This window comes from Micromonas commoda, chromosome 15 (assembly GCF_000090985.2).
Source record: "Micromonas commoda chromosome 15, complete sequence".
Taxonomy (NCBI): Eukaryota; Viridiplantae; Chlorophyta; class Mamiellophyceae; order Mamiellales; family Mamiellaceae; genus Micromonas; species Micromonas commoda.
This window is the reverse complement of record NC_013052.1, coordinates 548742-560535: the sequence shown is the minus strand read 5'-3', so window position 1 is coordinate 560535 and position 11794 is coordinate 548742. Positions and strand designations below refer to the sequence as shown.

At 66.2% G+C, this 11794-nt stretch overlaps 6 protein-coding genes across 6 annotated transcripts; 5 read left to right on the top strand and 1 right to left on the bottom strand.

Annotated features, from left to right (window-relative positions):
* Window positions 1-185: 185 nt before the first annotated feature.
* Window positions 186-1901, top strand: MICPUN_64563 (predicted protein; the record flags this gene model as incomplete). The annotated part of the gene is made up of 1 exon (XM_002506550.1): window positions 186-1901. One exon carries the CDS (start codon window positions 186-188, stop codon window positions 1899-1901), a length of 1716 nt encoding a protein of 571 aa, XP_002506596.1.
* Window positions 1902-2076: 175 nt separating this feature from the next.
* On the top strand, window positions 2077-4045 carry MICPUN_64562 (predicted protein; the record flags this gene model as incomplete). Its single annotated transcript, XM_002506549.1, has 1 exon — window positions 2077-4045. One exon carries the CDS (start codon window positions 2077-2079, stop codon window positions 3376-3378), a length of 1302 nt encoding a protein of 433 aa, XP_002506595.1. The 3' UTR covers window positions 3379-4045.
* Window positions 3359-5138, top strand: MICPUN_64561 (predicted protein). Its single transcript, XM_002506548.1, has 2 exons — window positions 3359-4055; window positions 4362-5138. The coding sequence occupies exons 1-2, from the start codon at window positions 3722-3724 to the stop codon at window positions 4988-4990; spliced, it is 963 nt and encodes a 320-aa protein (XP_002506594.1). The 5' UTR covers window positions 3359-3721; the 3' UTR covers window positions 4991-5138.
* On the bottom strand, window positions 5070-6342 carry MICPUN_64560 (predicted protein; the record flags this gene model as incomplete). The annotated part of the gene is made up of 2 exons (XM_002506369.1): window positions 5070-6116; window positions 6229-6342. 2 exons carry the CDS (start codon window positions 6340-6342, stop codon window positions 5202-5204), a joined length of 1029 nt encoding a protein of 342 aa, XP_002506415.1. The 3' UTR covers window positions 5070-5201.
* Window positions 6343-6716: 374 nt separating this feature from the next.
* Window positions 6717-9076, top strand: MICPUN_88758 (predicted protein; the record flags this gene model as incomplete). The annotated part of the gene is made up of 3 exons (XM_002506547.1): window positions 6717-6953; window positions 7097-8436; window positions 8482-9076. The coding sequence occupies 3 exons, from the start codon at window positions 6717-6719 to the stop codon at window positions 9074-9076; spliced, it is 2172 nt and encodes a 723-aa protein (XP_002506593.1).
* Window positions 9077-9105: 29 nt separating this feature from the next.
* MICPUN_50808 (predicted protein) lies at window positions 9106-10095 on the top strand. Its single transcript, XM_002506546.1, has 2 exons — window positions 9106-9612; window positions 9994-10095. Exons 1-2 carry the CDS (start codon window positions 9276-9278, stop codon window positions 10089-10091), a joined length of 435 nt encoding a protein of 144 aa, XP_002506592.1. The 5' UTR covers window positions 9106-9275; the 3' UTR covers window positions 10092-10095.
* The last annotated feature ends 1699 nt before the right edge of the window (window positions 10096-11794 follow it).

Below are 11794 nucleotides of genomic sequence, written 5' to 3'. Positions count from 1 at the left end.
GCCGATACTCGAGCGTGTTGTGTTCAAGGGGCGATTTTTTATTTTTTGACTCGGACTCGGTCGACGGTCTGTGACTCCTCCGCGAGACCTCGGAAATGCCAAAACGAGCCGCGACAGCTTTTTTCCCACGGAGCGCGGGACCCCGTGAGAGTGAGGCCAGAGAATGTCGCACGCAACGGACCATCATGTTCCTGGACGAGTTCGAGTTCGTCAAGCGGCTGGGCGAGGGCGCTTTCGCCACGGTGTGGGCGGCGCGACGTAAGGACCCGGGCGGCCCCAACCACGGCAAACTCTACGCCGTCAAGCACCTCAAGCAGGCGGACGACGGCGTCGCAGGGAAAGGCTTGCTGGGCACCCCCGAGTTTCGCTCTCTGAAGTTCATCGCCAGGCACCCGAACGTGCTGCGCGCGGTGCAGGTGGCGAGGGAGCGCGGGCAGGTGTTCCTGGTCACCGAGTGGTGCGACGATAACCTGCTGTCCATCGTGGAGACCGCGCGCGAGCGGGGCCTGGGGCGCGTTCCGGAGGACGTCACCCGCGCGGCGCTCTCGCATCTCCTCGAGGCGCTCGCGCACTGCCACGACGCGCGATGGGCCCACCGGGACGTCAAACCGGAGAACATCCTCGTCGCGCGAGGCGTCGCGAAGCTCGCGGACTTTGGCGAGGCGTGCGAGTTCGACGGCGACGACGCGCTGAGAACGTACGTGGGCACGCGATGGTACCGCGCGCCCGAGCAGCTCGTATTCGAGAAACACGCGCCGAACGAGTACCGCGTCATAAACGCTCGGTGGCGCAACCCAGGCGCCGCGGACGTGTGGGCGGCGGGGTGCGTCATGTGCGAGTGCTACCTCGGACACGCGCTGTTCCGCGGGAACTCTTCAGCCGACATGCTCCGCAAGATGGCGGATGTCCTCGGCGACGGCGGCGGGTTCGACGATGCCAACCAATCGTCTAAAGAACTCATCCGCGAGTGGCCGATCGCCGCCAACGACGACGCGTGCGTCCCTCGCGGACCCGACCGGCTCGCAGACGCGTTCGGCGGCGACGGCATCGGCGCGGACGCGCTCGACCTGGTTCGCGCGATGCTCGCGGTGGATCCCGCGCGAAGGATCACCGCGCGAGCGGCGCTGGCGCACCCGTTTTTTTCCTCGCGCGAAAAAGCCGCCGCCGGCGCGGTGGTCCTCCCGTCCTCCCGGATGATGGAGCCGTCCGCCGCGACGGTTCGTGCTCCGGCCGGCGCGTCGAACGGGCACGCGCGGACGTTTCAAAAAACGGACGACGACGACGACGACGACGCCGAGCGGCGCAGGGCGCGGATCCGCGCCGCCGCGTTGGCACAGGTCTCCGACTCGGACGACGACGAGTTTGACTTTTCACCCTCCGCCGCGGCAGCCTCGGCGTCGATTACTTCGGCGCCCGAAGCGACACGAACCGTCGCGGCGGCTCTCCCCGAGGATGCCATCCCGGCGACGCCGACGCCCGAGGCTGTCGCGGCGATGGACGCCATTCGCAGGGCGCACTCGCGAGCGGAAGCGTCCGCCGCCCCTCCCCCGCCCGCCGCCGGCATCGCCGCCGGCGTGGCCGGCGTCAGACTCGACGCCTCGCGCCCGGCGGGATCCGGAACGAAACAGCAGGACCAAACGGCATCCCCACGCTCCAACCGTCCGCTCCCACCTCCACCGCCTCCCGCACGGAAGAAGAGCTTGCTCGACGACTCGGATTCGGAGGATGACGGCTTTCACGCGGGGGTGGTGCGGCCGACGGGTCGGTCGGCGTTGACGTCGCGGCGGGTCGGCGGGGCTGGGGTGGCGGCGGATGGGGTGGTACCCCGGGGACGAACCGACGGGGGAGGGGATTCGTCGAGCGACGAGGGGGACGGGGCGCGGAGGATCGTGCCGCTGTGATCGGCCGTTTCTGAAGAGTTGAGGTTGAGCAGAAGAATCTCGAGTTTCAACGCGATACCTCAAGGTACTCGAAAGGTGCCCACACCAGTCTCAGCGTGGTGGACCCCAGATAGATCAGGATATCCACGAGAAAAGGTGCTTTTTGCATCCCTAACCCTGAAGCGCGCACAACACGATGGCGCCCCTCGCCATGTCTATCGTCTCGACGCCGCTCGCGGGCGTCGCCGTGCACCGCCCGACCCCCACCGGCGCGGCCGACCGCCGCATCCCCCGCGCGCTCGCCGTGCGATGCCGCGCAGCCGCCGCGTCTTCTCCCGCCGATGCCCCCCCGATGGGCGCGACGAGGGTGTGGCACTGCCCTCCCCCGGAGAAGGAGCGCAAGGCGCAGCAGGCGTGCTCCACCATCTCCAAGCTCCCCCCGCACGTGCTCGGCGACGGTGGCCTAGACCCCGCGACGCAGTCCCCGCAGAACCAGCAGGCCTACCTCGGCTCCCTCGCCGAGCGGTTCCTGCCCGTCAACCTCTCGTACAAGGACGTCCGCGTGCTCAACGTCGACCCTCCGGTGTTTGCGATCCCGCGCTTCGTCCCCGCGGACGAGTGCGACGCCATCGTCGCCATCGCCAAGGGGGGTAAGAAACTCGTGAGGAACGTGAAGCGCGTCGAGCTCGGCGCGAAGCTCCCGGCGCCCGTCGCCGACGGCGCCCCGGCGCTTGTCCAGAGGCTCATGGAACTCTCGGAAGATTGCAAAACATTCGTCCGGTGCGACGGCGCGTGGCTGGAGGGATCCGTCGCGTCCGCCTGGGGCGCGGATGCGGGCCTTAAAGCCGCTCCCCCGCCCGGTGCGTTCGCGTTCGAGATGCCGCAGCTGTGCGTCACGGCAAAGGGTAAAACTTCCGATCCCCTCCCGGACGCGTATGACACCGACGCCGCCAACGCGATCGGCTCGCAGCGCAGAGCGATGGTCCGAGTCTTCCTCTCCGACCCGCCCGTCGACGCGTCACCGGGTGCCGACTTGCCGTCCCCGGGTGCCGACTCCTCGTCGTCCACCACCCCGGACATCGACCGCGACGCGTACAGCCTCAAGTTCGACATCCTCGACCTCGCGCTCGCCCCCGCCAAGGGCACCGCCATCGTCACCTTCCCCTCCTTCGCCGACGGCGCCGCGGATGAGCGCGCCGCGTGCGTCGTTCGTGCGCCCGCGGAAGGTCCCCCGACGTGCTGGATGGACCTCCCCATCGCCGTTGGGCTGGACGAGGGCGGGATCAGGAAGCCGGTGAGCATGTCGGACGTCGTGGTGGAGAAGGTTGGCACCGATGTGAACGTAGGCGACGCGGCGCGGTCGAGGAACAGGCAGGAGTGGCGAGCCGACGTGAAAGGGGCGGGTCCGACGGGCGACGCGGAAGCGACGGAGACGGACGGGGCGGTGGCGGAGGCGGCGCGGAAGAAGCTTGACGAGCTTAAGAAGCAGGGGCTGTGATTGTTTATTCATCATTCGACGCGCATCGTGAACGACGACGCCGAGGCCGTCGCCGTCGCGGCTGAAAAAAAGCGTTTGGTAAAAGTCCAGTACGCATAACGAACTCTCGCCTCGCCAGCCCGCGCGTCGAGATCGCAGAAAAGGCGAGATCCCGGTTTGCGAACCTTCCTTCTCACCTCGGCAGAGACCCGGTCGTCAATTTCGGCAGATCAGACAACTGTACCCGGCCGCTGAGTCCCCCGAGATTTCGATGACTCCCCCGCGGCGTTGTACCGGCGACGAATTCGATTGGCCGTCTCGATCGATCCAAAAATAGCCAAAACCGAGACTCCCGGTTTATCCGATGCGTCTCCCTCAGCAAACTCGCCAGCCAATCCGCTGCAGCCATTCCTGCACGTCGAAAGTAATAAACTCGACCACGGTTTTCGGTCTCCCTCGGCCAATCAGAACCCGGAATTGGCCGAATGAAATCCGAATCCGCGCTCGTGAGTCGAGCGAAGGAACAACTGCGAGCATCGTCGCGTGGTGGGGGGGCATATTCGCACCCGCTTCAACGCAACACACCTCTCAACTCCAACCGAGAATAATGTCCTGCATCGCTGCCGCCGGCCTCATCCCCCTCCGCGCCGCCCCCGTGCGCCGCGCCGCCTCCGCGAAGTCCTCCAAGGTGCGCTTCCGTGTGCTCTACTGAAATCGCGAGGGGCGATCCGTGCTGTTTTTTTGGGCTCGTCACCGCGAGAGGGACGAGGAAAGGCGAGCCGAGCGGGTCCGGAGCGTCGCCGCGGCGCCTCGACGTCGGTCGTTTCCCGCCGCGAAACGCCGCGAACCGCGGCTTCACGAGTCGAAGCTCGCGTCGCGCGCCGCGGCGCGGACGATTCCACGTCGCGCTCGCCGCGCGGCGCGCGTCCGCGCAGATCGGATTCCCGCACCGAACCTTCGTCTAGGTTCTCCACGGGTCGAACCAATCGGTGACGGGACCGCAGCCGAGGAGCGCGCGCGCTCGCACCCGCGCGCACCACCGCGCACGGGTGACTCGACACGCGCCTCCGGTCGCGTTCGCGCGGAGCGAACCGGCGCTGCGTCGCACGCGCGATTTCGCCGCGCCCCGCGAGTCCTCGCCAGATCGCCCCCCGACCGGGCGATGACGTCCCCCCTTATCGCTAACCCGCGCGCTCGTCCGCGACTGGCGACGAAATTCTCACCAATCCCTCCCCCTCCGCCCTCCCCTCCTTCGCAAACTCAGGCTGTCGTCGTCGCTCCCCGCGCCGCCGCCCGCACCGAGGTCGTCGCCAAGGCTTCCCCCCAGAAGCTCGCCGCCTCCGTCGCCGCCTCCTTCCCCGCCTTCGCCGCCCCCGCCGCCTTCGCCGCGCAGGAGGTGAACCAGGTTGCGCTCGAGGGTGTCAACATCCTCGGCGTGATCGCGACTGCGCTCTTCATCATCATCCCCACCTCCTTCCTGATCATCCTCTACGTGAAGTCCGCGTCCGAGGGCAACGTGTCCGGTGGCTTCTCCCAGAAGTACTACGACGAGTCCAAGAAGCGCGGCGACAAGAAGACCAACGAGGCCGCGGTGCTCAAGGGCAAGGGCCTCGGCATGCGCCCCTCCAAGTAAACTCCGTCATCGATTCGTCAGAGAGCGCGGGAGTTCGCTGATTTACGGAGAGCGAGCGATGGTTTTGTGTCAGAGTTTTGGCTTAGAGACGGTGGATTTTTCGTAGCGCTAGCATTCGCCTGAAAGCCCACCTGAGATGTACCCAATACCTGCGTCACGCGCCCGTCGATAACATTACGAAGACACTACTCATACGAAGGCAAATCAGTAATCAGTACTGCGCGCTGCCGAGGATGCTCTTGAGTTGCGCCTTTTGCTCTCCCGTGAGCTCCTTGGGAAATCGTATGTCGAACTTGATCTTCATGTCTCCCTTGCTGTTCGGCGACTTGCTCAGCGGCATGCCCTCGCCCACGAGCACCTTCACGTACTTGGGCGAGACAATCTCCGGGATGTCCACGTTTATCGATTTCCCGTTGAGCGTCGTGATGAACACGCTGGTGCCCAGCAGGGCTTCGTGCAGGTCCACCACCTTGGTCGTGATGAGGTCGTTACCGTCGCGCTCGAACTGCGGGTGCTTCTTCTCGTCCACGACGAAGATGATGTCCGCGGCGATCACCCCCGGAGACTCGTCGCCCTTCTCCGGGAAGGTTATCTTCGTCCCCTTCTTCCACCCCGGCTTGACGTCGATGGTGAGCGTCTCGGAAACCCTCTGCTCGGCGCCGCCGCGGATGACGGTGCGCGTCAACTTGAGGTTCTTCTGCACGCCGTAGTACATCTCCTCGAGCGTGAGCCGCAGGACCTGCTCGATCGGGTCAGCCTTCTTGCGAGCGGGCGCCTCTCGCCGGGACCCGTGTCCGTGTCCGTGTCCGCCGAAACCCCCTCCGGGCATCCCGCCGAACTGGGCTCCGAACCCGCCGGGCATGCCCCCGAACCCGCCGCCCATGCCGCCGCCGAACGGGTTCCCGCCGCCGCCGCCCATGCCGCCCCCGAAGAACTGCGCGAAGATGTCCTCGGCGTCGCGAGCGCTGAACCCGCCGGCGCCGCCCCCCGCGCCATCCGCTCGCAATCCGTCCTCGCCGTACTGGTCGTAGATCTCCTTCTTCTTCGGATCGCTGAGCACCTCGTACGCCTCGCTCACGGCTTTGAACTTCTTCTCGGCGTAGTCCTTGTTGTCCTGGTTCTTGTCCTGCGGATCGCGAATATCAGGTGGGTGCGCGATTTGGAAGGTGAGATCGACCGTCGGAGGGTAGGTTTTGGATTTGGTTTTCGCGATTGGGCGGTCGCGCGTGATCACGCACCGGGTGCCACTTCATGGCGAGTTTTCGGTACGCCTTCTTGATCTCGTTCTCGTTGGCGTTCCGTTGGAGCCCGAGGATGTTGTAGAAGTCCTTGCCTCCGCCGCCGCTTCTCATCTTTCACGGCTTCTGGTCAAACGCTTTCCGCGGATCGGACGGGTTGGTTGGTCTTTTTTTTCCTTCTCCCTCCTTCCAGGCGAGCCGTCGGGGAGAGCCGGCGGGGAGCGCGTGGGCCGAGCCGACCCGCGAGGCGCGATACGGCGGTCGCCGCGTGTTGAAGGCCGTCCGCGCGAGGGAAGGCCGACGGTGCGTGCGCTGGGTCTGCGCGACTCCGCCCCGGAGCCCTTCGCTTCCCGCCCGCCCTCGGAAAGGTTGGTTCGGAGCTGAGAGTCGCAAAAAATCCAAATCACCGGCGGCGTCGAAAAGCGAACGATTCTCCGCGCGTCGGGACACTTCGCTCGGGCGTTCCCTCGATCCACCTTCGCGCGACGATGTCGCCTCCCGCGGTACCCGCGGAGGGGCCCGTCCCGGCGGCGGTGGACGGCGCGGACGGATGGACCGCGTGCTTCCGCGACTGCTGCAGGTCCGACCGCGTCAACCTCGCGGTGCCAAAGCACGAGTTCGCGGCGAAGCTTTTGCCGATCCACGACGGCCCCGCGAGCGCGGTGTTCCTCGGAAGGTTCGGCGATAAGGCGGTCGCGGTGAAGAAGCCGAAGCTCCCGACCAAGGTGCGCGTCCGTCTCAATATCGATCCGTCTCCGCCGCGCGCCAAAGTCCCCGCGCCAATCTCGAACACGACTCGATATCCACCGCTCCAACGAGAGTCGGTCTGACCTCCACCCCGTCCCGCCCGTCTTCCCAACGCACTCAGGCTGAGATCGACCGGTACCACGTGGAGCTCCGGCTGATGCTCTCGCTGAATCACCCCAACATCCTCACGCTGTGCGGCGCCCGCGCGTCCCCGCCGGAGTACTACCTACTCTTCCCTTACCAGGAGAACGGATCGGTATCGCGACTCGTTCACGAACAACGATGGGCGCCGACGTGGGGCGCGGCGCTGATCCTCCTCCAGGAGATCGCCGCCGCCCTCGCGTACGTCCACGACCGCGGCATCGTCCACAGGGACATCAAACCCGCGAACGTGCTCATCGGCGCCGACTGGGTCGCGAGGCTCGCCGATTTCGGCCTCGCCGAAGACGAAACAGCGCTTCGCGAGTCGCTGCAGGCGTCCATCTACCAAACAGAGGATGCGGAGGGCAAGGCGGTGGCGGGGCGGTACGTGGGCACTTGCCGGCAGGGCACCGCGGCGGCGCCGTCCGGTGGGTTCCAGAAGCAGCACATGGTGGGCACGTTAGCGTACATGGCCCCGGAGGTGTTGATGCGCCGGGTACCTGGCTTCCCGGCGGATGTCTACGCCTTCGCGATTGTAACGGCGGAGGTTTGCACCGGCACGGCGCCTTACGCGGACAGGGCGCGAAACGTCGCGCTCGCGCACACGGTCCTGGATTTGAGCTACAACGAGGCGGACCTCGCCAAGGCGATCGCGAGCGAGGGATTGAGGCCGTCGCTTCCCGGGGAGGCTGGGGCGGCGTACTTTGGCGCGAGAGAATCGGAGGATGGCGACGACCCGCTCGCGTGGGCGCCATCCGCCGAGAAGCTTCGCGCGGCGGTCGAGCGCGGCTGGAGCGCCGACCCGAACGCGAGACCCACTTTTATCGACGTCCAGAGGGATCTAGACGCGATCGCCGAATCGTATCGGGCCTCGGGCGGGCGCCTGGCGAGGGTGTGGCGCCCGCCGATTGGCGGAGTCGGACAACCTCGGGCTTTCGACGACCTCGCGAGTGTGCACAGCTGGCCCCGCGCCGCTCCGGAGCGCGCCGGCACCTACCCCGCGCGCTTCCCGCCGATGACGAACAGAGCGCGGGTGTGCAACGCGGGAGTGTTCAGCACGTGCGGCGCGCGAGGCGCGGACAAGATGGAGGACCGGCACGTCGTGTGCAACGCCGTCGAAGGTATCGAAGGAGCGCACCTGATCGGAGTCTTCGACGGGCACAGGGGCGCGGAGTGCGCTGATTTCGCGTCTAGAAACATCGCCGCCGCGTTGACGTCCACGTGGCACGCGCACGGCGATCCGGGCGAGGCGCTGCGGGAGGCGTTCACGTCGGTGGACGCCGCGTTCGTGGACGCGTTCGAGCGGTCGCGATCCTCGGAGTCGGCCGGCGGAGACGAGTCGGGCAAAGAGTCGTCATCCGGGAGTCGTTCGGGAGTCGGAGCGCGTTTCCCCGGCTGCACCGCGTGCGTCGCGCTGGTGCTGGGCGACGTGGCGTACGTGGCCAACGCCGGGGACTGTCGCGCGGTGATGTGCGTGGACTATGACTCCGACGCGCACGTCGCCCTCACGCGGGACCACGCCGCGGATACCAACGAGGACGAGCGGTTACGAATCGAAAACGCCGGTGGTTCGCTTCGGCTCGTACCCAACGGCAGGGGCGGGGACACGTGGCGGGTGGGCGCCGCCGGGCTGGCGGTGACGCGCGCGATGGGTGACGCGGACTGCAAGCGGGACGGCGTGACCGCGATGCCGGAGGTGACGAAGGTGGACCTGACGCCGGCGCACGAGTACCTCGTCGTCGCGTGCGACGGGCTGTGGGACGTGGTGAGCGACGAGGAGTGCGTCAAGATGATCAAGGACACGGTGAAGGAGCCGAACATGTGCGCCAAGCGGTTGGGGAGCGAGGCGCTGACGCGGATGAGCGGGGATAACATCACGGTCATAGTGGCGTTCCTGAAGGACCTCGCGACGTCCGAGAAGGTGACGTGGGAGCGCGCGTTCACCACCAACGCCATCTGAGCGCTAGCTAGCCGTTTCGACGAGAGATTCGCGTTCGCAGCCTCGAGGGCTTTCCGTTACAAGTCGACGGCATGTCGGCGACGCCCGCTAAAGACTAGGGGTAAATCCGCGTCGTCGTCCCGTGGACTCGAGTCAACACCCGGTCGAGGACCGCGATGCTCCTCTCCAATCGCCCGGCCCGATCGAGTTTGCGACAACGATGAATAATCAATTCACAAGGAGCGCAGCAAGTCTTCACGCGGATTTACTGCATGGTGACCTGGGAGGCACCCTCGCAGGGCGCGCCGGTGATGGTCTTGCAACCCTTCATGCCGACCTGCTTGTTGGGGGCGACGCGCGCCGCCTCGGTGGAGATGTCCGCGGAGGAGTCCTTCTCCACGGACACGACGGGGCGGCCGTCGGGAATGAACGGCTGCGTGTACTTGGCGGGGGCGCCGTTGGGGACGTACTGGATGGTGAGGCCGTCGGCGAGGGCGGCGGGGGACGCCATGAGGAAGAGCGCGGCGGCGGCACCGGCAGCCTTGGAGGAGAGGGAACTGCGGGAAGGAGGGGAAGGGGAGAGGCGGGAGGGGAAGGAGGTCAGCGCCGATCGGAATGGGAGGAGAATTTTCCTCGTCGACATATCCGGGTTTTCGATATCCACTTTTTCCGCGATCGAAACCGAGGGAAGCGCGGCGAAGACGGCGCGGCGCGCGGTCCGCGCGCCGCGCCGTCGCCGAAACGGACCCGAGATCGACGCATTGAGTAGATGTCGAGTCGATTCGGAGGTCTTCCTCGGTGCTCACGGCCGACCGCGACGCACGCGGGGCTTGCCGGACGGAGGTTGGGCCGGGAAAACGCGACCCGATTTTGCTCGCGAGCGGGTCCCGCTTCTCGCAGTTTCCCCGAAATATGCAGGCACGATGGGCGCGACTTACGAGGACTTCTGCTCCTTGGCGGCGACCTTGGTGGCCTTAACCTGGGCGACAGCGCGGACGGTGGTGTTGGCGGCGACGGCGAACATTTTCTTGTGTGACGATGAGGTCGGGTGCGTTAATGGCGACCGCGAACGGAACCCGCCACGGAAGAAGAGAGTCCGCTGCCAGTTGACGAAACTGCACAAACAACTGGCCGGCCGGTGGTCGACAGCCAATCAGAATTCAGCATCGCAAAGGCCAAAGATTCAGTAAACGACGCACGGGTAAGCAGTCAGAATTGGTAATTGCGGCCAATTGTTTGAGTTAAACCGGTTTAGCGTGCACGATGGCCTGCAAGCTAGTATCCCGAAAAGTCTACTTAATCGCGGTGGAAACGTATTTACGGTTTATTAGGTGGAAACGTATGGCGGTACGGTTAGAAAAAAATCGTTATTTTTTATCTTGGCTCGCCGACTTGGCCGGTGTGTCCGGTGTGCCCACCACCATGAGTCATCGTCACGGCAGCGGCGGAAATGGCGTCGAGGCAGCTGAACATCAGCAGCTTCTTCTTCAAGAAACCCGGTGATGTCGTCGAAGATGCCGCGCCGGCGGTCGGCGGCGCCGCGCTGAAGCGCAAGATCCCGGCTTCCGAGCCGAACGCGCCTCCCGAGACGCGCGCGTCTTCGCCATCGGATCGCCACGACCGCGCGACGAAGAGCGCGCGGACGTCCTCGCCGCCCGCGTCTTCCGACAAGGAGAACGACGAGGACGAGGACGAGGACGTCGTTCGAATTCCCTCCGCGGACGATCGCGACCCGGTAAGGCGCGAGGCGTTGGCGAGGGCGCTGGGAGCCGCATCCTCCGATGAGACCAAGCGCGCGGATGTCCAACGAAGGTTTCGCTTCCTCGATCCCGCCTTCGTCCGAGACGACCGCGGTCGCCGACCTTCCCACCCGGAGTACGACGAGCGCACGTGCTCGATACCCGCGGAGCTCAAGCTCAGCGCGAGCCAGAGACAGTACTGGGAGATAAAGTCCAAGTACAGGGACGTCGTGCTCTTCTTCAAGGTTGGCAAATTTTATGAGCTGTACGAAGACGACGCGGAAATCGGCTGCCGCGAGCTGGACTGGAAGATGACGGTGTCGGGGGTGGGACACTGCAGGCAAGTGGGGTGCCCGGAATCCGGCGTGGACGCCGCGTGCGCCAGGCTCGTTGCCCTGGGACACAAGGTTGGGCGCATCGAGCAGCTCGAGACGGCGGCGCAGGCGAAGGCGAGAGGAGGTTCGAACGCGGTTATTCGCCGAGAGCTCGCCGAGGTGGCGACGCCGGCGACGAGGACGGACGGGGACGTGGGCGACGACGCGGTGGCGGCGCCGGACGCCACGCACATCCTCGCGTTCGCCGAGGAGGAAGACGAGGAAATTCTCGACGACGATGAGGAGGGCGAAAAGGAGGGCGAAAAGGAGGGCGAGGTTGGCGGGACGAGAGAGGATGCGTTTGGAAGAGCCGGGTCGAGAGCGGTGGGGTACTCGTTTCTAGACGCCGCCGCGGGGACGATCCACCTCGGCGTCCTCCCTCCCTCGGACGATGAACACGGCACCGCGCTCGCGACGCTGCTCGCGCAGGTGTCGCCCGCGGAGGTGCTCGTGCGAAGGGGACGCGTGAGCGACGTCGCGCGCCGCGAGCTCGTCAAATGCGCCGCCAAGCCTCGAGTCACCGCGCTCACCGCCGGCGAGGAATTCCCGGTGGGCGCGGCGTCCGCGGATCGCGCTCTGGGGCGGGCGGCATCGGGTTCATCGTCGTGGAGGTGGGCGTCGAGCGC

What these genes read in the sequence shown, in the direction of transcription:
- MICPUN_64561 (XM_002506548.1), top strand. Translation starts at nt 3,722, where the DNA reads ATGCGTCTCCCTCAGCAAACTCGCCAGCCAATCCGCTGCAGCCATTCC. An exon ending in GTCCTCCAAGGTGCGCTTCC is followed by an intron (nt 4,056 to 4,361) that starts GTGTGCTCTACT and finishes ACGGGACCGCAG; the next exon opens with CCGAGGAGCGCGCGCGCTCG.
- MICPUN_50808 (XM_002506546.1), top strand. Translation starts at nt 9,276, where the DNA reads ATGAATAATCAATTCACAAGGAGCGCAGCAAGTCTTCACGCGGATTTA. An exon ending in CAGCCTTGGAGGAGAGGGAA is followed by an intron (nt 9,613 to 9,993) that starts CTGCGGGAAGGA and finishes GGCGCGACTTAC; the next exon opens with GAGGACTTCTGCTCCTTGGC.